Genomic DNA, 23,520 nt, shown 5'->3' with positions numbered 1-23,520 from the left:
ACTAAAAACATTACAGTGGTACCTCTGGTTGCGAACGGGATCCGTTCCAGAGGCCCATTTGCAACATGAGCAGAACTTAACCCGCATCTGCATGTGCGCAGGTCACGATTCATCACTTCTGCGCATGCGCGTGATGTCATTTTGTGTGTCTGCGCATGCGTGAGCGGTGAAACCCGGAAGTAACGCTTTCCGGTACTTCCAGGTCACCGTGGGACACAACTTGAAAATGCTCAACCTGAAGCAAACGTAACATGAGGCATGACTGTATTTAAAAAACAACAACAGTCAAAAGCATTCTAAGCCAGTGATCTCAAGGTTGTCAGGAACAGTGTGTTTCAGCCATCAAATGCCTGGGTAACACCGGAATGCTTTTAAATTTCTCCTGCAAGTCATGAAGGAGGGAGATAGGCATTATCCCTCACTAGGGAGGGCATTATACAAAGGGAGAACTGCCCCGTCATGGGCACCACCAACCATGCATCAAAGCTGCTCTTGACAGAGGCTTTACACACCAAGCAAAGGAGCTCAGCTGAAATAATTCCTGAAGTAACATTGACTATAGATATTTCATTGTGGAGATGAAGGAAATGTTGATATAGGCTTGAACCTCGGCTTTGTGATCTGCCACCTCTTGGAAAAACATTTGATCAGCCACCCAAAGGTTGATTGCAGTTTCCAAGGGTTAGATAGTAGATTAACAAGCTTGACTGAACCATTACTTTCTTTGGAGTTTTGAGGAAAAACCTGTGATTCTTCCTGATTGCTGCGAGCACACACACTGTCTGATGGTTTCATTGAACCAGGGCTGGCTGTAACTGCTAAGTGCCTTGAATAGGGGTCTGGTTCTTTTCTCTTTTCTCATGCAACCCCTGCTCTGCTCAGTACAGTACTGGGTCGTACCCAACACAGTTGTCCCATTAGTGTTGGCGGTGCGGTGCGGGGGAACCCTATGTGCTGTGGGCTAGATCTTTATCTCCCCCACCCCCACAGGCCAGCTTTGAGAGGTGGGCAGGACCACCCACATGCACGTCATGATGACCAATTGACGAGCGGAAGGTTCAATCCTGCTTTGATTGCTTATGTGGCTTTAATTGTTTTCATGACTCCCACCTGTTCCCAGTCCACTACCTTAAGAAGTAAACTAAGTCCAAGCTTTTGTTCCATGGACAGAAGTGTCCTGTGAGAATTACACCTGGCGAGAATCAGGTTCATCTAATGCTAGCCAATGTCTAGGGAAAGTGCAACATTTTCTACATGTGAAACAGTGCTTTAACAAGCTGTGCAGGCGTCTTGGATTGTCCCCGTTATTAAATTGTTACACTCCCTGCTCATACCCATATACAACTCCTTGGACAAGCGACCAATCCTCTTTGAAAAGAATACCTTTGGAATTAAAAGCAAAGGACAGTTTATAATTGCAACCATTTATATCACATTAGGTAAAGGTAAAGGGACCCCTGACCATTAGGTCCAGTCATGGCCAACTCTGGGGTTGCGGCGCTCATCTCGCTTTATTGGCCGAGGGAGCCAGCATACAGCTTCCAGGTCATGTGGCCAGCATGACTAAGATGCTTCTGGCGAACCAGAGCCGCACACGGAAATGCCGTTTACCTTCCCACCGGAGCGGTACCTATTTATCTACTTGCACTTTGATGTGCTTTTGAACTGCTCCTGTTGGCAGGAGCAGGGACTGAGCAACGGGAGCTCACCCCGTCGCGGGGATTCGAACCGCTGACCTTCTGATCGGCAGGTCCTAGGCTCTGTGGTTTAACCCACAGCGCCACCCGCGTCCCCTCTATATCACATTAGAGGCTGTTAATTGTGGGGATAGAGGTGAGGACAGAAAACACTGCATTCACTTCTCAGAAAGACAAAATGCAGCTAAGACATCTAGCTAGCAGAGGCTAAGACATCTAGCTAACAGCAGCGCCTGAAGTCTGTAGAACAGATGTTCGTACAGTAAAAAGGAACGACGTCACCCTTTTACTGTGCCCCTTTCCCCCTCGCTTTGGAGCAGGAGATGTACTCATTTACTTAACCTTTCTGCTTTTATGCCACATGTTATGTATTTACTCTAATGTGAGGGGCTCAAATCCTACCCCTTTACTCAGGGAGTTGCCCCATTCTGGAGCCATTGATGTAAAGATTTGCATTGCAATGTCACTCCTAGCAAAGCCAGGAAATCAGGAGGGGCGGGAGGCCCCTGAGAAGCCAACCAGACGCTGGTGTTTTCACATCCAGCAAAGCACAGGATCTTTGCCAGAAAAGGCATCTGTCTTAATAATTATAAAAAAAACAAACATTGCTGTCAACAAAGCAGAAAGCCTTTTCTTTGTGTCTCAGCAAGAAACTGTTTGTGAGTAAAACCTTTCTTTGGAGCAAAATGAATGTTTTAAAATTAACATGTCTTTTAAGTTAAGGAAAATGAAGCCCTGATTTTATTTTTATTTTTTTTAAAAATCTGAACAACCAATTCCAGTAAGGATAAATTACAAGGTATCTGCTACTAATGTAAACACAATCGTAATGTTTAGATGCTCTTAACTCACATTGATATGAGTGGGGATCAAATGCTTAACTATGGGCTAAAGCCCCAGTGGTTTCTCCTACATGTCCAGCTATTTCTGGATGATGCTTCTAATAAGTACCCAAAATATAACTTAACACTAATGGAATTATATTTAAGCTCTCACTTAATTTGATTTCACATTGCAGTGCCTGGAGTATATATATATATATATATGGCCTTAACCTTGGCAAGTAAAAGCAGGCAATTGAAATAGTGAGTCTGATCCCCATATCCATGTGTACCAGATGTGCAAGGGCTCTGGGCTTTTCTTTATAACTTTCATTCTGACTTTCGTTTCTCTCACTCCTGGACTACCAGATTGCTTTCTGTACTTGCAGCAAGTCTGTGAAAAAGAAGTTTTAGATGTTGGGAGCTGAAAGCGGCTGTGCCAGGAAAGCCCCAAGTAGATGTGCAAATGCTCTTTACTCTTTTGGATCATGCCATATGTGTTTAGTTTTAGTTGTGTTTTTTTTTATAAAAAAAAGGGAAGTTCACAATGCTGACCATAACCACTTTGATCATGGATTTGTTCCTAGAGAAATCACGGGGCTTTCTAAAATGCTAATCATTTTCATGTTCTCTTTTGGGTATGGAGCCAATTCCACTGGCATTATCGAAATCTAATAGAAGACTTTTGAGGATCTGAGCCTAGAGTTCCCTTGCCCTTTATAGACACTACTAACCCTATTGTTCCAAAATGATTTCACTATTGCACACCTAAAATATAGCGGTCCTAGCTCTGGAACTTTTTTCCCCTTCACAGTTTCTCACCTGTTGCTCAAATCTGTATTCTGATCATTTAACGAATTTGTTTCCTGTTTGCTTCCTGAATATCAGAAGACCTCACATTCTTTCATTGTCTCTCGAGACAGACAGATGCCAGCAACGATAAGCAACCCATTTAACTTGCCGTCTATCTAGTTTGTGCTATTAGTCACAGTAGCCAGGAAGAATGTCATAGAGGGTTTCCCTAATAGGGTATCATGGCAATGTCTAGCCCCCTGTTAGTCCAGACCATCTGGTAGTCAGTGACATAAATTAAGCCAGTCGAAAGAGTTTCTGATTGAGAAAAGAAACCACTCTGGTAGCAGCAGATATGTACAAGTGATTTGTTACTTCCACCTTTTGTACTTCCTGTATAACATCAGTCAGAACTTGCACATCTTCTCTGTGCATGGAGGTGTGAACGTCAAATGCATGCATAGCTCATACAGAAGAAGAATGAATTATTGCTTCCACTATTACATATCAGAACATTAGAAGCTGCCTTGTACTGTTTGTATTGTCAAATCATTCATCTTTCTAGCTCAGTACTATTTACATTGGCAGTAGCTCCTTAGAGTTCCATGCAGGTGCTTCTCCCACCTCTACCTGCAGATGCCAGAGATTGAACCAGAACCTTTGCATGCAAAGCAGCTGCTGTACCACTGAACTTCCAAGAAAACACCAATAATAATAATAATAATAATAATAATAATATTTTTTTTTAATTTATATCCAGCCAAAGCCGGGCTCAGAGAGGCTAACAACAGTCAAAGTAACACAGTTTACATAGAATCACAATCAATTACAGTGGTACCTCGGGTTACACACGCTTCAGGTTACAGACTCCGTTAACCCAGAAATAGTACCTTGGGTTAAGAACTTTGCTTCAGGATGAGAATGGAAATCGTGCTCCGGTGGCGCAGCGGCAGCAGGAGGCCCCATTAGCTAAAGTGGTGCTTCCGGTTAAGAACAGTTTCAGGTTAAGAACTGACCTCCGGAACGAATTAAGTACCTAACCTGAGGTACCACTGTAATTGAAATACATTCTAAAATCAATTCATTCTAAAGTAAATTCAGAATCAAATTAATGGCAACCACTGGGCTAGAGTTCTATGAGATTACTAAAGGAGGGGGTCAGACTGTGCCTTGGCCAAAGGCCTAGTGGAACAGCACTGTCTAGCAGGCCCTGCAGAAAGATGTCAAGTCCTGCAGGACTTATTTATTTTATATATATATATGCTTATTTATTAAATTTATGTAGCACTCAGCTGCAAGGCTTTCTGAACCATTGTGTTCATGCACATTTTACGTTTCTCTGTATTTTATTGTATTTTTAATGTGTATGATCTTGTTCTCTAATTAGTCTAGAGAACAAAATCATACGCACTAAAATACAATATAAAACTGAATGATGAACACATCTTCTTTGCCCCCTAAAACTACATGATAGTTGCGTGCTAAGCAAAAAAGTTAGAAGGTAAAGAAAGAGAGAACATTTAAAACAATGCAATAAAACACCACACACAAAATCAAAGCATACAATATGAGATGTTATGGGCAGAGTTGTCTGCTGCCTGAAGGCTAGGAGGAGGGTGTCCAAATTAAGCTTGTTGGACAAGGAGCTCCATAGCTGGGGTGGGGGTACAACCAAGAAGGCTTAATTCAGATTTTGGGGACAGTTGGATAATTTCAGTTTCTAAAGTTTCCTCTGTTGCCCTCGTCAGTAGGGCACAATCTTAGTAATGCTTATGTTGAATCTGGACTGTTATTTAAAAGGCCTTTTGTGTATTAAAAAGTCTTTGCTGGGAGAGGAAGCATTAAAGAAAAATGTGAAGAGGGACTTATAATGAATTCTGATTCTTCTTAACTATAGTAAAGTAAAACACAACTTTAGCCAAAAACAATTTGTTCCTAATGGATCCTGGTTTTGTGGTCAGACATAAGAGTATTTTGGAAGATTTCCCTCCTCTTTCTCAAGACCTAACCCTAATGAAGTCAACCACAGTCTGTCCATTGCTTTGTAAGCTTTGGCCAAAGTGTACAAAACCAAAGCAGTTTGCTTTCTTTTCTTTCTTTTTTGCTTCTTTTACTTAGGGGTTTTAATGCTGCTTTTCAGCCATGACTGCCAACACAATAGAAAATACAGTGGACAGTCCATCTCATAATAAAACAGAAACAAATAATCCCTCTACAAACCTGATGGATTAAAAAGCATCCACGACCAGTTCTGGAGCATGCCTCACATACAAAAGGTCTCAGGTTCAACTTCCGGCATCTCAAGATAAACTCCTTTCTGAAAACCAGGAGGGCTGATGTCATTCAATGCAAGGCAGTGCTGAGCTAGATTGAGTAATGGCCTGATTGCAGCTTCCTATGTTTCAGAATCTTCACAGATCTCTTAAAAGTCACAATAAAACTGGCCTGGTATTTTTTCCTAGGGAAGGAATTTAAAGATTCAGTTAACCACTGGAAAAACCTCTATTTTTGTAGTTAATCTAACCTCATATGGTGGTGGAACCCAAAGCAATATCAGTCCTGAACTTCTGAATTTGCAGACAAGGGGCTAGTGCAAGGCCTGCTTGTCCATGAGGCAAGGTGAGGCAGTTGCGTCAAGCGGCAGATCTGACCTTATCTGCTACCACTCACTGCGTCCTCCTCCTCCTCCTCCTTCTCCGTACCCGCCTTCCACCATAGCTGCTTCCACCACTCCTGGCCACCCTCTTTGCCACCATGGACGCCACCTCTGTGGCTACTTGCCACTGCCACCACTACCTCTGTGCCCAGCCATGGTGGTGGATGGGTGCAGAGGAGGAGAAGGAGGAGGAGTGGCTGATGTCAGAGGAGGAGACCAGGGACAGAAAAGATTGCTGTGGCAGCGGGGCAGGGGGAGACATTTTCTTTTTTTGCCTGAAGTGGCAAAATATCCTGGGCTGGTCTTGGGTTACCACATGTAGAAGATCATCCCAAGTATCCTGGTCCTTTAAGAATGTAGGCCTAGTTATGGACATCATTAATGATTGTAGTTGCTCTACTTTTTTTTTTTTTTTTAAAGAAAACACTTTTTAGGCACACATAGCCAAATAAGTAATTGAAATTCTTGGGACGTTTGTGTTACTGAGAAGCATGATTCAGCTGGAACTCTGTCAGGATTTCACCCTCCACCCCTCCAGACCAGCTGTGAGGAGGAGATCAGAAGTGTTCTCTTCTGATTTTGACTGACCAGTGTTACGTCCAAATCCATGCAAACTGCAGTAAGCCTTAGTTATGCTTCAGTCAAACAATCCAACATCAAACCTCAGTGTACAAACCATGGTTAATGTTAAGCATACACTTTGGGTCAGACCATAATGCTGAATTGTGGTTAATTGAAAATGGAAGCAAACACTTTCGAATCTTCTTGTGGCTGTCCCAGAGGACAAGGGAGGAGTGCAGGAGCCCAAGACTTACCTAGAACGATAAACCACAATTTGCCATTAAATGCACGTCGCCATTGTGCTCATACATATAAAATGTAGTGTGGTGAGAGGATGGAAAAGATCCAGCCCACAATGCTTCTCTAATAGTCATCTGGGTAACCCTAGGCCAGGCCGTAAAGCCACCAAGAATGAAAAGCTGAGGGAAATATGAGAAAAGGAGGAATGCTGCTATTTCTCCCTCCCTCAGTTTTCAGTAAAGCACAATGATCAGTCACTGACTGGGGTGAAGTGTCATCAATATGTCTATCTGAATCAGGAGAGGTGGCTGAGGTGCTAGAAAGATGTTTGGAGGCAGTGATGGACTGGATGTGGGCCAGAAAGGAGTTCTATATGTTCCAAGTTCTTGAGTCCAGGAGGTGGGAAGGCGGCCTGTTTTGGATGGTACGGGTTCATATCTTGGGGTACCCATGGTACGGGTTCATATCTTGGGGTACCCATTGTTATTTGAAACCCAGGTGGCCTTGGTGACTGGGTGCCTGTTTCCAGCTCCTGATGATTAGCCAACTATGGGCCCTTTTGGACAGAAATGACTTGACCAGGTCTTGACCAGAAATGATCTGCCCTGAGACCTGGTAGTGAAGGCGTGTAATTTAATAACCACAATAATTGTGGCTCTAGATAATACAAGTGGCCCAACGTGCTTGGGGGTTCAGAATCAATATGTGTCCCATCTTTATGTGGGTTTGCAGAGGGAAGAAGAGGACGTCAATTCTCACTCTGGATTGCTGTACTTTTAAAAAGGGCACAGTGTTATGACAGGGAGCAATTACTGTGCAGTAGCTTGCTTTGGGAATTAGGCCATTTTCTCAGACCACTGATTTCCCATGCACATGGCTGCATACAAAGATAACAGGCATCATGGAGACCCTTTTAAAGCAGCAGCTCCCCTTATCTCCCAATTTTATCTGTTCCTTTTTGGTAAATGTTATTTAGCTTAATTCAGAATCACTGCACTGCACAGTAAGCAACCTGGAAGCAAGTGTGTTACCACACTATTCTGTGATCTAATATTTAATGATTCTCCAACTTTTAAAAAAGGTTATCCAATGAAGAACAAGTTTGTTTTAATATAAAAACAAAGGAAATATGTGGACTTTTTTTTTTAAGCATAGAAACCTCTTCCAGTTGCTCAGCTTCATTCAGGTTGTGCATAATGTAAAAGAACACTATTTTTTTTTAAAAAAAGAACTCAGGATAGACTTTGATGTAAGCAGCTGTCGGTGAGATAATTTGCTTTCTTGCTGTATTAGATGTGGATATTTTATTAGGAAAAACTGCCTCATGTCTTGCATTAGAAGGAGCACAAAGAAGATATCCCATTGAACATATGATTCTAGGAGTTTAGTAATGTGAAACATCTGTACAGCGAGGGAGTCTGTTAAAGCTGGAGCAGAGCCTTTTAGAAAGGGAACACCCTTCTCTGGGCAGGTCATCTTCCTTTAAGCAAAAGGCAGATGAAATGCGGAGAATATCTTCTTTGAGACGGTACAGCTTTAACATCCATTCATTCATCCCTTCTCTCTCTCTCTTTTAAAAAAGTTAAATTTAGAAATTTAAAGCTTGTATCTTCTGAACTGTGCTGTTAATTAAGCAACGTTCAATGATGGTGCAATAATCCTGGATTAATATACTGCTGCCACTAGAGAGAAACCAGATTGTAGATGAAGTGTGCTGAGTGAATATTTTCTGGAAATATTAGTTGAAATTTAAACAGTGAAATAAGTGCCGAGGCTTTTATTTGTTGTGTCTAAGTGGAATCTGACATTTTTACTCTCTCTTTTTTAAAGCTTAAAAAGGGTATAATGCATAAAATATAGGTGCCTATACAAATTAGGAATGGTGTCCCACCTTACCTTGACAACTGCACTGTATAATACAAATGACTAAAGCAGAAAGTGTTTGAATTCAGATGTGATAGTGGAGGCAGCTGGAGTACAATAACTTCAGGTCAGCAAAAATGAGAGCCATTTCACAGATCAGTGGACCATGGGGCAGCCACTTAAATTCCTTTGCATATTTATTTAGCACATGTATACCCTGCCCAGCTTCTCAGGAACCCAGGGAAACATACATAGGTTTATCCAGTTTTGTTCTTATAGCTAGTGCTTTCTTTGTGACAGTACCCATTGGTATGGAGTACCTTCAGATCATTGTTGTTGATGCCTTGACCACCATTTTGTGCTGGTACACGCATTACTTTTATCAACATAAGAGCAGCAGCGCCGCCTCATTTTATTTTACCAAACAACAACAACAACACTGCTTTTAGCTGGAAGAGTAAATATAGATCCAAGGCCATCCGGCAAGCTTTGTGGCTAAGTAGGATTGAATCCAGGTCTACAAACTCCAACAATATAGCATATGACCAGCCATTCAAACCAATTCAGGCTTTTATTTTAACATGGAGGGGCAAATTCCCATTTGAAGTAGCGTGAAAAAAGTTTGAATCTGTGTGACAGTGGTTCCATATGACCGATTTACAATAAGCAGAAAACTACCACATACAAGACTTTTAAGTCACTGCTATGGACTAGTAGGAGTTCATAATTCATTTAAACTACATTGGGTTGAATTGCTTTACTATAGAAGTACGTGGGACTAAATTAGCTTAATTACAGCTGTTTTCTGGTCAAGATGCTCAGCAAATACATTCTGGGAGCAACTGGCATATGGTAAAGATACAGCAGAGATAAAGGATGCTTGTTCAGAATTAATTTATTAAAAATGCTTGTTACATTTAAGATATTGTATTAAGCATGACATTCATTTTAATTGTCTTTTTTTTTATAGCTAAGCCGAATGATTCTGCAACTGTTGAACCGAATATACCTTTGGAAAGCGGATCTTCCAATTTATTAACTGAACAAATTGCTTCTAAAACTAATCTTGATCCTCCTATCTCTTCGGTCACACAAGGAATGCCTAAGGCAAAACTGGAAGAGAAGGTACCTAAGCAGATTGCTAGTTTATCCACTGTTCTACCTCAGACTGTTACAGACTTTTCTGATTCATCAGAAGTGACAGAAACAGATACTGCACCGAGTGACCTAGTAGGGATCACACCCACACAAGTTGTCTCTGACCTCAGTGAGAAGAGCTCTGAAAGTCAGACTGAACAAATAGAGGTGGGACCAATAATAACTTCTGTAGACGTTCTACTGAGAAATAACTTGAGTGAACCTGTAGAAACAAAAACTTCTGTTACATTAACAAAGGAAGAAACACATCCTGGCATCCAGCCTACAAAAAAATCGATGGAAGCAAAAAGCGACGTAAAACTGACAACCGTTGTCATCCCCAAAGAACTGCTCCCCGATCATCATGAACCTACAAAAGACGATAACAATGGCAATATTTCACCCGATGACAGGCCAGTTGCCTCTAGCACTGTTTCAGAATCAGATGTAGTCAAAGTGTCAAAGACCTTCTCACCTGAGTTTGCTACAGCTACACCAGGTGTAATAGTCAGTTCATCTGAAAGCAAAATACCACTAACTACCGGATATACAAAGAGCTACGAAACATCATTTAGCTCTGAGTTAGGCTCTGTGGAGTTTCCAAAGACCACAACCACTGCAACAGAAGTGAATGATACAGTGGCAGGGGTTTTCCCCAAAGCTGAAAGAGAGGGCATGCCAAGGCACCATGATACAGTAACACCTACTCCAGAGATGCAACAAGAAAAAACTGCAGGAACAGATGATCAGAAACATGACTGGACTTCTGAAGGGAGTTCTGCTGAGCATCAACCAGACTTAGGAATTCCCAGACAAATCACTACTATTTCCTCAACAGGCATATCAGGCACAGAATCAATTATATTTACAAAGATGGTAACTCCTTCTGCAACAGCAAAGGAAGAACCTGGCATTTCCCTCGTTTCTGAAACCCCAGTAGATAAAATTGCTAAAGATGTGGTCACTGTTACTATTCATCCAGGTGTCAGAGGTACAAAAACAGAGGCTACAACAGCTATTCAGGAGGAACCTGGTGCTAGAGATCAAGCTGTGGAAAAACTGGCTACTGTCCCAGACACTACTGCAGTGATTTCAACATTGCTTTTGACACCTGAAAGTGACTTAACTGCTGAAGGATCTGCATATGAAGGAAAATATGCAACTACTGAGGCTTTGGGCCCAGGTGTCAAAATAACAGTTTATGAAACAGCCACAAAACCTGAACTGTCTCCTGGAATGGATGCTGTCACAGAACGCGAACTAAAAACGACGGGTGTTCCCCCCAGAAAAGCAAGCACAGAAAGTGAAAAGGATGTACCCACAATTAGATTTGCAGGTCCCTTTCCTACTAAAGCGACTGCTCCTGTCACTGAAAAATTACCTCATGTGGAGACTCTTACAACTCATAGCCCAGAAGGTTCAGGAACGACAGAAGAGGCCGTAGGAACGGAGCCAGTTTTATTCTCGGCTGTTGTGACAAGTAAACCGACGGTGGTAAGTGGCATAGCCACAGCTACCATTGCTCCAGTAGACAAGACCCTGACCACTTCACCATCCAAGCCTTTAATTACCAAAACACAGCCACCCTTAATTTACAGTGAACCTGACGAGGATACGAGTAAAGACATGGTAATAATTGAGGAATCTGTTTCTCCCATTAAAACTACTACTGATGATGATTTTACAGGCAAGACGGCAGAGCCAGAGATTGATACAGAATATTTTACATCATCGAGTGTGACTGCGGTTGCGCAGCCTACAGGACCACCCTCTGAGGTTTTAGAGTCTCAGGAAGAGCCTCCTTCTACTTCAGATGCTGACGTAGGAGTGGAAAGCAGGCCTGACATAAAAGTGTTTGTTGTTGCTATCTCTGGCAATGATACAGGTAAGACTTTGCTTCTCAGGGCCATATGCCCAACCTGATGGACCTTTGGCTATAGCAAGTAGTTTTAAAATGTGCTGGAAGATGTGTCTTTTATGTCTGGAGCATGAAACTATCTTACACTTCTGTATGTTAGAAATAGTTGATATTTTTGAAATGAGGTATTGGTAATAGCTATTGGCAATATAAATGTGCAAATCATCAGCTGTGGATGTAGCAATAATATATGAGAGCTTCCTATCTGATACTAGCAAATCATTGAATTGACTTCCATTATTTGTGGAACAAGGCATTTTAATTTCATAGCTTCCACTCCATGCATTACTACTCCTGAGTGTGGCATTGGAGCGTGTTAACATTCCATTAGTCTGTAGCTATTAACAATGGCATCTGCAGTGCTATCAGCTAAACAAGGCGTGAGTTCTTTTTTCTTTGCTTACGCCAAAGGGTGCTATCAAATTTGGGGAAAGAAAAGGGTATTGTGTGAAATTGCCAGGTTGTAATCAGAACAAACATTTGTTTTATTCTGTTCTGTTCTGTTTTAGCTGAGGGCACTGTCTATGCAGCTTTAATCTTGTGGGTATCCAGAACAGAGATATCAACTGTCACTAATAAGTTATATGATTTCTTCTGTGTTAAGAAAAGAGGCCAATGTGTCAACTGAAAAGAGATCTGACAGGAGACGTTGTGGGATTTTTTAACATCATCAATGATAACTATGTTTTGAAGTCAGATAGAAACATTATTGGAGAAAATAGCAATGAAAGCTTATTGGATATCATGTCTTATATAATTTTTCATACAGTAAGCCCGCAATATATGTGGGGATCCGGGGATCATGCCTAAAGCTAATAATTGGGTTCAATGGCCAAAGTCATGTTTCATTTTTTGAAGTTCAGTGGGATTACCAAAGTCATTTCCCCCAGAACCACACCCCTTTTCTGCCTCCATTTAAATTTCTTACTTTTTTTTAATTTTTTTGCCACGTGCATAAAGCTGAATGCACACAAGTTAAACGCAACTAAGTTGCAGGCTTACTGTATGTAATTCTACCTTACTACTCTTTATATACTCTTTCCAACCAGTAGGGCACTTCTATAAGCTTTACAGAGTACTCTTTTCCAGTTGTTGTTTTATGAACTTCACACTCACTCTTGGCTGTACATAGTGTCATAATGAACATGTGTGGGTAGACCAAGTTCACCGAAAGAATGCTGAAAATTACATCAGAAAGTAATTTATTTGGAGCTCTCAGCCAAACAAAAGTAGACTCTTGACTCTTACCAGTTCCCCCATTTTCGTGAAATCCCTGAATCCCATTCTCAAAGCTAATTATTGATTCCTGGCCTCTACCCAAGTCATAACAAATTATTGCATCTGCAAGCCAGTTGTGCAGAGACTATAATTTCCAGTGTGGGCTGGTCTATTAGGGCAAATGAGGGACCACCCCACCAGCCTCAGCCTCTCTTTAGCCAGCCCCCACATGCCCACTTCTGCCTCACAACCTATCAGCTTCCTCCTCCTTAGTCTCTGTGTTGAAGGGAGGGTGGGGCTAAAACTAGTTAGTTTTACCTGGTTGGATTACCTGGTGGGTAACTAACACTATAGTAAGAATTCAGTAGTAATCATTCCTGAGTAGCAAAAACATCATGCAATTTTCTCAAACATTTATTATCAGCAAGATTGAGGCTTCAAGAAGATAGGCTATGACCCTGTGCCATAGAGATGAATTGGTTTAGTAACCAAGTTCCATTGGGCCCTCTCCTTCATATCCCTGACAGCTGCCAGTTTGTTACTTTGCCAAGGACCACAGGTGGATGATTCATATTGTTGGGGTTTAGCATTTATTTTACTGAATCAACTTGCAATGATTACACCATTAATTACAGCCAGTTGGATCTTTCCTCCGAGTTGGCCTCATTGGCCAAATGGATGCCACTCAGGAAGGTACAGCATGATCTGGGTTCAGGCTTGAAGCTGCAGAGTGAGTACAAAGACCTAACACAATTCCTCTCATGTTTGTTCTCCAAGTGGTTCAACCTGCCCCAGTAACAAGTCTAACTCAGATAAAACCAAAAGAAATGTTTTACCAGAACTTTGGGGTGTTTTTAGTAGGTAGTATGTTTGAAGTCTCTCTTGATCTTAACTTCCTGATCTTGTCATTCCTTGTACCAAACAACTAAACACGGTCTATAGATGATGCTCTCACTCACATGAGCAGGGTGCTTAAGAACACTGTGTTGTTGTATAATCTAGTTCTGTGAGTTGGCTAATGGTGGCTTAGGATGTGTGGCTGGCTAACACCTAAAGTAGGCTTCCTGGAAATGAGGCTTTATGGGGAAACAAAACTACCATTCCCCACCTCACGCCTTGAACCTCACTCAGAACAATGCTATGTCAAGGCATAGCATCATTCCAGGGCATTCTGCTTGCCAGAAAGACAGACATCAGCAAGGGATAAAAGAGTAAACTCCTTGAAAGTATTTGAAAAATTGTCCTGAAAAATTGTATGTCCCCAGATAATTGTAAAAAAGGACCCATTTCCATTTGTTGCTAAATTAGGGTAAGAATATTTCGCAACAACCCTAAGATATGTGTGTGTGCATTTATTTGTATATGTCATGAACCATAGAAACAACCTTTAACTCCATATTCTATTTCTGATCCCTTGGGACCTATCTGATTGTTTTCCTAAGTTGCATGCCATTTCTATTGATATAGCATAACATGAAATTATTCTGGAAGTTTATTTATTCTTTCCTTACACCGTATCAATTATTGTTTGGTACAAAATATCTGTTGTAGTTACAGAATTCCACTTGTGGGGCGAAGGGGCTGACTGAGATCTGGCTGAAAACCAAAATCGTTTTTTTGTTTTGGCAGCTTCACAAAAATGTTGATAAGGGATATGCTGATAATATTGCTGAAGGGATTAAAATGGTTCTTTCCCCCCTCTGTGTTAGAATATGGTGGTTTTCCTGAGAAAATGTATTGCACAAGCAAGCCATGCACTGACGCAATTTGAGACAGGTGTACAAGTTAATGAGGAATATATAAAGCACACCATTAGTGTGGGTCATGAGGAGTTCTAGGGCAGGTGTGCAAATTAATGAGCAAAAATATGTGTGTATGGGGAGACAACCCTTTGGGAATTTACTTTCTTAAAAAGGGAACCATGGCTATGCATGCTGCTATGTTTTCTCAGGGGCTGCTATTTCTTTCAACAGGATCCCATAACTTCACTTTCATATTATTGTTGAACACACAATGATACAACATGGTGGGTGGAATAATCTCCAACAGTTTGGTGCTACAGTCTTTTCATATTGTACAAGTGGAATCCGTCTTGCGTCAATACTTGGGGGCGCGGGGAGATACGCGTCATTTCTGTGCAGCTTAAAAGGAGCAGTAATGGAGAGTTATGATTCAAGAGCAAGGAGCGAATGAACTAGCAGAAGAAAAAAGGAACTTTTCTTGAGCGTATAAAACTTTTTATGAGCTGACAAATACTGGGGGATTGAGGTGAGGCTGTTGTTTAACAGCAGCCGAGGGGATACTGAAAACATGACTTCTGTCTGTGTCGAGAATAATTTGCGCACCTGCGTCTTGTGGAGGCATTGGAAAGTGTTTACTTAGCATGCTTGGAAAGGCTTGCTGGGAGCCCAGGTTTCACACCAGCCATGTCTGGTTTTTTGACCCCTTCTGCTTTCGAACAGTCTGAAGCTGAGAGGGAGCCGTCACTTTTTGAACGCAACCTTTTATGAAAAGGGACTGCAGCCTTTTTCATGCCATTTAGCATGCCATTTATTTTTTACTTCACTTATTTTCTGCATCCAAGATGTAATAAGTGTATAAAACTTCAATGAAAGTAAGAGTCTTTCACAGAATGCACAGATTAAAACATAACCTTAAGCTTTGGAATAAACAAGTGTCCTTGTTAGGGCTAATACTGTTCTTTGAGATTGGACATTGTATTTACTTTTATTTTATTTATTTTAAAAAAAACCTTAACATCAAAGGTCACATGGTGAGAACCTAAGAGTTATATGAAAAATGTCTCAGATTTCAGTGGCACCAGATGTATGAGAAGCTACTTACAAGAAAAATAAAAATCACTGGTGGAAATAAATTGTATGTTTGGCAGCAGACTAGATATTGCTTTTGAGGGAGGCTTTCAGAACAAGATGAATACAGGAAGAGAACTCATTTCCACAACATAGCAAGATTTGGGGCATTAAATGTGGAGCATTTGGAACAGTGAGTGCTAGTTTAGTGGATATGGACTTGAACGATGCTGTTGTTTATTGCTGATATTTGCACTATGAAAAGGCTTATAGATGTTTTATTTTGAAAAGTTTTTTTAAAAAATGCTTGTGTGGGAATGTGGAAAGAGATGGAACCTCTTTTCAGTGTTTGAAACTTTAGCACAGGAATGGAGAAGTAGACTGCCTGCTTCAGAAATCCCCTGCACAGAATAAAATCCTGCCCTGCATCAGAAGGCACATGGAGGATTGTTTGTTTGAAAGGACTCACGTCAAATTTCTCTGCCTAAGCAAAACTAGCCTAACAGAGAAGCGGTTGGGATTTAATTCTTGCTCCAAGTGTATTAGCTTTGCAGGGACAACACGCACACACACTCACACACGATTTTGTCTGCCTGCTTTCCCTTTAAATGTGCAAGATTTTCTGTGTCTAAAAGCTGTATTTCTCACAGTGTAATTAGGCTGTCATCTTGTCAGTGAGTGTTAATTTCTTAGTTAATCACTAAGACAGCTGTAGTAATTCTCATATTCTGAATGATCAAGTTCTTTTCTCTCTCTCTCTCTAATGAGGAGAATTGCATTATTATCTCACAGTGCAGTGACTGACTGCTGCTTTACCACAGGAAATGACTCCTGGGAGTTCTTTACCATTGTCAGACTTGGATTTCACCTCAGCTTGAGTTGAATATCACCCCCAATTCATGCTGCCGCTTGTCTCCTACAAAAGTGTGTGTGTGTGTGCATGTGTGTGGCCTTTGGGAGACCTTTTGAAGAAGTCTGGGGTGGGGATTGCTTGAAATTCTACAGTTCTTGAGAGGGCAGAAGGTGTACCATTACAGTGGTACCTCGGGTTAAGTACTTAATCGTTCCGGAGGTCCATTCTTAACCTGAAACTGTTCTTAACCTGAAGCACCACTTTAGCTAATGAGGCCTCCTGCTGCCGCTGCGGTACCGGAGCACGATTTCTGTTCTCATCCTGAAGCAAAGTTCTTAACCTGAGGTACTATTTCTGGGTTAGTGGAGTCTGTAACCTGAAGCGTATGTAACCCGAGGTACCATTGTATAGGTAAGGTAGCAGAGGACTTGAATTTGGCCTTTTACTGGGGGTGGGAGAGACAACATTTGCTGCCACTTTGTTGCTTTAATAAGCAGCCCAGTGGCATTCCAAATAAGTAACAGAGTGGACCAATGCAAACAATGCTATGTCATGACTTATACATTGTCTGAACAGCTTTCTTTGTTAAATTAAATTAGAAGGTCGAGTGCACATACTGGTGATCTTCTTGGTCCATGAGTTCACATATCGTAGAGGGATCTGTCTGAATGCAGTTGAATGTCTGCATGGCACTTATGAATGGACAGCTGTGTTCATTTAGATCTCTATCCACACACTATTGGCTCCCCTGCTTTTCAAGGCTTCCCAGTGGAGAGACCTCTATGAACATATAGTTCCTGTTGTTTTGAATCATACAAATGATTGAGATGGGGGTCTGCTGCTGAGATCTTGCTCCTCCACTAGCTTCCACTCACCATAGCTGCAATATCTGAAAAAAGGCGTTAACTACCGAGGTGAATATGGCAATAGGACACTGCTATTTTAAAAAGCAGATAAGAATCAGAATCTAAGTAAAGTGGAGTGACTGAGAACATAAGTTTGTTCTGAAGTGGACATTAGAACTTGGCTCTCTCACATTCCTAAGTATTATTTGTTTCACTTAATTTTTCACTGGTACATTTGAAACCACTTTGTGTTAAATCCGCCCAACTGGAAGACCTGTTGTTTGTTATACTTGCTCTACAAAGCATTATGGACGCCTTTCTAAACAAAGTGAACACAGTGATAGTATAAGCTCATTTTTTATTTGAGAAACGAATGTATGTGTTTGAAAGAGAGAAAAGGATTATTCCTGCCCTTTGTACAAAATGTGAATTGTAGGCTTGAAAACTCCTTAATGTTAATTGCCAGCCTAAACTGTAGATTTGAAAAAATCTTAAACAATTGAATCAATAGTCCATTGCCGTCCATTGTAAGATGTTTCTGTGAAGCTTGTTAAAGAATGATTATCTTTCCTCAGATTCCTTCGTAGACACCCGGAAACAAAATCATATACACATTGTCTCTGCTGTTTTTTGCATTGTTGCCAAGGAAACTTCATCACCCTATAAACAATACTTGAGGCTTCCTAATGGCTTTTTGTGCATTTATGAAACAAATGAATGGTCACTTTATTCATGGGTACCATGCCATTTTCATTATTCTCATAGGGAAATAGGGGAGGGAAAACCCTTTGCAAAGTACATATAGAGAAGGACCTATTCCGCATTTTACATGGATGCAACTCTTAACATGTGTTTTCTATTGAGGAATATGTTTCACTTCTTGAACATGTGGAAAGTTTGTCATCTGTTCCTTCAGGCACTATTGAAATGTGAATGTCCTGCCATTCTTGCTGCAAATGTTAGCTAATTGTCACCTCTGGGGAAATAGCTGGACATAGTGAGAACTTTAGTTCCAAAACAAATGGGCCAACACTCATAAAACCAAATTCAGAACAAATGTGGCATTTGGCACCATTAATGCAAATAGCCTTGTATGGGCAGAAGCTTTTGATGCTTCTCTTTCCCCCCTCTCTTTTTGTATATGTTGTTTTTCAAACAAATTTCACAGTGGTATAGAAATTTCAAAATGGTGCTTTTTAAAGATTGAGGTACTACTGCCACCACCACCACTACTAATTTATTATATTAATAGCATACTACTTTGAGCGCTTTCTCCCTATTTCAACACATCCAGTCTCATGAAAGCACTAAAATTTCAGGGAATGTCCAGTCCCTTATCAGGTGTGATTAGTGGAAGAGCCATTTTTGGCACATTAACACTGCAGTAGAAATAGTAAAATGAAAGCACTTCTCTCAAAGAGACAGATCCATCATCTATGAATAACCCCACCAAGTTAAACTGAATAGAATCTCTTATACAAACATATTTTAATCTCTTCCCCTTTTGCCAGGTCTGTCACTCCTGAAATCACCATCAGGTTGTCAGAAAGGATGAACAGTCAGTCTGCGAGCACTTAGAAAAGGATGCTGTGATTACTAAGACTCAGCATGGGTTTCTCAAAAACAAGTAATGCTGGATGAATTTCATTTCTTTTTTTGGTAGAGTTACAAGCTTGGTGGATCAGGGGAATGCTGTGGACGTAGTGTATCTTGATTTCAGTAAGGATTTTGTCAAAGTCCCCCATTATATTCTTGCAGAGAAGCTGCACCACACTGCACTCCTTTCCAGTTTCTGGAGGGGGTGATGCTGAGCTACAGCATTTGTTTTTCTTATGTGGCGTAAGGCTTCTGACATTGACTAAGCATTGCAGGAAGAAACCACAGGGGTGGCATATGAAGAGATCCTTGGTGAAATGGGTTGTCACCACTTAATTTGTCATTGTAACTTTATTATGTTGTTTCATTGGGAAGTGGCTGAGTGAACGTGGGAACATCATCTCCTTTTTCTAATATAGCCTTGTCCTTTTTGGAAAATCAGCAGAACATCATAATAAACTTACAAAGCAAAGGTAACATCACTTATTTTGGGTTCAAGTTTCTGGAAACAAATTACTGCTCTATGTAGCTGGTAAATATTTTACAGGAACGTTTTTGAAATAAGAGAAGTAAGACTGTTCTGTTCTAGTCAGTGGGCCACTTTTACAGGACCTATATTTAGAGAAGTAAATATTAGGAACTAAGCTGGTGGGTCATTATCTCTCTCCTACTAAATGAAAAAATGTACTCTATGACCAGTGATTTATGGGATGGGGTTAGGTAGGGGGGAATGGGTCATATGGAGTCACAGATCTAGAATAAAAGTATATTACTGTGACATAAGCAGTTACAACTGAATATTTAGTGAGGTCCATCTGCTGTGAATCCAAATGTTGGTTAACTCATTCATTCAGCTTTACTGGCATAATTTAGACAATAAAAATCATTCTCCTAATAATGCTTCTGGGCATCAGACAATATAGAAGTTCAGAGCTACCTCCCATATATGTGAATACAATGGGGAATCACAGTTATGTTATGACTTTTTTGGCATTGAGTGTTCCAAGTATCTTCTTAGTCATTTAAAACCAAATTCAGATGTTACCTTTACAAGGCCATTGGATACACAGCCAGCAGTCAGAATCACAGTTGATCAGATAAACTGTCCTCGGCAGATCCCTTGTTCTTTTCATGGCGTTTACTAGGTTATATAGCAGTGTTAATCCTGCAAGAATGTTATCCTTAGTCACATTATGCTATTTTTAGGCCCCAATTGTTTTGGGGAAAATATGAGAATAACTGTTAGAGAACTACCAGCACAGACATTTTTTCAGTACCTATGTTAGATGAGATACCATGTTCTTTTGATAAATGCTTTTTAAAAAGTCAGGCCCAATTTATGCATGCATATTGAAGGTAGTAAAGTGCTTGTGGATAATTTCATTACCTCAGTTTCACATGGAAAGCCACATGCAAACAGTCCAGAGTGAGAAATAATGGTTTCATTACTCTCCATTTTAACTTGGTTCCCTCCCTCTTCATTTCAAATTAAAATGGTGGTTGTTGTTGTTTAGTTGTGTCCGACTCTTTGTGACCCCATGAACCAGAGCACGCCAGGCACTCCTGTTTTTCAATGCCTCCCGCAGTTCGGTCAGACTCATGTCTGTAGCTTCGAGAACACTGTTCAAGAAAATGGTGGTAGTATGGAATAAATATAATTTTTCCACCATGCAATTTTTTAACTTGACAGATTAATCAGGAAATGATCTGATTTCAAGCCCAATCCTATACAATATTTGTCAGATGCAAGTTCTCTTGGGAGAATTACACCTAAGCAAAGGTACATAGAATAGTCTTATTCTGCATAAATCTCACACAGTAAAGTTGACAGCAGTGTTTTCCTGAACAACACATGATGAATACATTGTTAAAGTATTGTTAACATTTACCATATCCTTGACTCCAGTGAGATATTAACAACAGGTATTCGTTGAAGAAAGGATACATTTCTGACTACTTCCTTCCCCTGAGTTCAGCACATAGCCAGCTGTTCAGGATTCTCCATTAACGTTGCCAGTAAAGTGCAACATGTTTTAGCTTTGAGAAGGCTTACTTGACCTTTCTACTTCAGTCTTCAGCACATATATAAGTAACTGATTGTGCTCACTTGGGCATTCCTAAGTATCAGGATTCTGATGCTCCTGAATGCCATTTTGACTTCTGCCATGCAAGCATTTAGGGAGGAGTTCATTGGAGCACCAAGTTAAAGTCCCTTAGCGGCACTAGCAGAATGGCTTGCGTGAGAGAAAGTGCAGGAAGCCAGGATATTTGTGGATAGTTGCACAACCAGCCACAAGAACTATGGTATTTAGACTTTGGTTTTTCTGTGACCCTCTTCCTGGAAAATGGACAGTGACAATAATTTGCACAACTGGCTGCACAAGAAGCTTCTGCTAGCGCAATTGTTGCATGGGTTTTCATTTTCTTCCACCATTATTCTCACCCTTGTGCTGGTGGTCAGAGAATGTTGAATCCTGCTTGGGAGATGATTAACCATTGGGGAGAAATGATGTAGGAGTCTTCACTAACCAATTTGTTCAAGCAGAGGGAGGAATCCATGGGCTAGAGTGATAAACCCAAGTAAAGGTTTGAGACCTGTTATCGAGTTCACTTATCCTTAAAGCTTCATTATCCCAGTAATCCTACCACTTCACTGAAGGATGCATTTTTGTATTTATCTCACCTTACCAGTCCTGTATGCAATGCTGAACTGTAAAGAGTCTTAAAGGATTTTTTTAGGGCAAGATTTAATGCCATATAAAAGATGCTGAGCTCACCAGAACCTCAATTTCCTCATTTTTTAGTGGTGTGTGCAGGCTGCCAGAGTGGAAAGATAGTTTTGGTATAATACCCACATAGAATGTGTGAGAGAGTGGGTGTGCATCTGTGTTCACAGTTTTCTTGCCAAAAAGGGCAAAATTCCTTGATTGAAGGCAGCATAAGAAAACATGTTTTGGCATATTGATATTAGTGAATAAATAATGATTCGGAATAGGATTGTGTGTTTAATGCTAAGAAATACTATGAGATTTCTTCGTTAAGCCAGATCTTAAAACCATAAGCTAGGAACAGTTTATGGAAGAGGGGACGTCCAAGAAAGACACTGCTATTGCCAAGCCTGACACACAGCAAACCTATATAGTTTTTGGGCAAACTCTTCCAAGGTTACATTTTTAGACATGGGATTAAGTTATGGGATCATTCCCATGACTAAAAAAGGCAAGGTGGAAGTATTCATTTAGTAAGGGAGAATAAACATTAACAAATTCCTTGGTTTATCCTGTAACTTAATGATTGTTTAAAATACCAGGTTAAGTTAAGGAGAGCATGCTAGAATCAAGGTCTTTCTTTTGGCAAATCAGTATACCCCTGATTAAAGACACATTCATTAACTGCTTAGGTGGTTAAAGAATTAGGCACTGGCTAAAATAAAGTAATACAGTGTCATGCTTGATCATTGTCAATGCTTGGTTGAGCACAGCGCAGTTAAGAACAAACAAACCGTCAGTTACTTTGTGCCCATACGTATGAAAAGGTCCTCTCTTATATTAGCAACATTTATGTGAATAGCCTTTCCCCCCCTTAATGGGTTTTGATGGTGGTTTTCAGAGTCTGGTCAGGCAGAACTTGCTGTAGAATTCAAGGAGGGACATACCTAATTGTGCAGTTATTGTTTCCTCTTTGGACCCAGCTAGATGGCAAGTTGGATCAAGCTTTGTTACGCTTTCCCATAGTCTTCTCAGCTTGGATTGGGCCTCTTCCCTTTTGACTCAAGTTATTCTGCATAAGGTTCAGTTTATTTTGTGCAGACTGTGGCAGGCTCAGATAGTTAATATTGAAATTGGGCCTTACTTGATGCCCCTTTGGAATATGCTCACATAGCCAGGGGGAAAATACAGCTATTCCAAACTAATATTGAATAGAAGCAAAATAAAAAAATTCCTTCCAGTAGCACACGGAAGCTCATACCAATAACAAACTTAGTTGGTCTCTAAGGTGCTACTGGAATGATTTTTTTTATTTTGTTTTGAGTACGGCAGGCCAACGCAGCTACCTACCTGTAACTAATATTGAATAGGAACTTGTAAGGTTCTTCCACTCTCAGAACTGAAGTTTTGTAGTACCTGATGAGTGCATGGCAAATCAATCTCTCTTGGTGATTTTCAATGGAAATGCAATTTTTGTCTTTGAAAATTGTACTACATGTACTAATAATTGCACAGTATACATGCATGCAGATTCAGAGACAGAACAATCTTTAAAAAATGCTGTCTTTATAGTTTTATAACTTACTTTTATATATGACACATCTTTCACTTAATCACCATAAGCTGCTACTTCAGGCCACTTTCTCCAGCGCAGTTATACTGACTGCAGAGGGACTTATTCAGAGTAAGCAGTTTGAGGATTTCAACTATAGTCTAAAAATAAAAGTCTTGGACAGCTGAATATTAACTAAAGCTGCAGAAAGAAATAGCACTGCCATTGTCAACATTTAGGACGTGTGGCATTA

The 23,520-nt window shown here is 40.6% G+C and overlaps 1 protein-coding gene across 7 annotated transcripts in view; it reads left to right on the top strand.

The window, feature by feature from the left end:
- Positions 1 to 23,520, top strand: part of VCAN (versican) — a 124,803-nt gene that overhangs the window by 49,133 nt on the left and 52,150 nt on the right. For 6 of the 7 annotated variants that reach the window (XM_077936238.1, XM_077936239.1, XM_077936237.1 and 3 more), the window contains one exon: positions 9,601 to 11,652. The exons of the other annotated variant lie outside the window; for it this stretch is intronic. In XM_077936238.1, coding sequence (XP_077792364.1) covers positions 9,601 to 11,652 — 2,052 coding nt within the window. The remainder of the gene's footprint in view (positions 1 to 9,600; positions 11,653 to 23,520) is intronic. 7 annotated transcript variants of the gene reach the window in all.

The sequence above is a fragment of the Podarcis muralis genome, chromosome 11 (genome assembly GCF_964188315.1).
Source record: "Podarcis muralis chromosome 11, rPodMur119.hap1.1, whole genome shotgun sequence".
Taxonomy (NCBI): domain Eukaryota; kingdom Metazoa; phylum Chordata; class Lepidosauria; order Squamata; family Lacertidae; genus Podarcis; species Podarcis muralis.
This window is presented reverse-complemented; position numbering and strand designations above follow the sequence as displayed.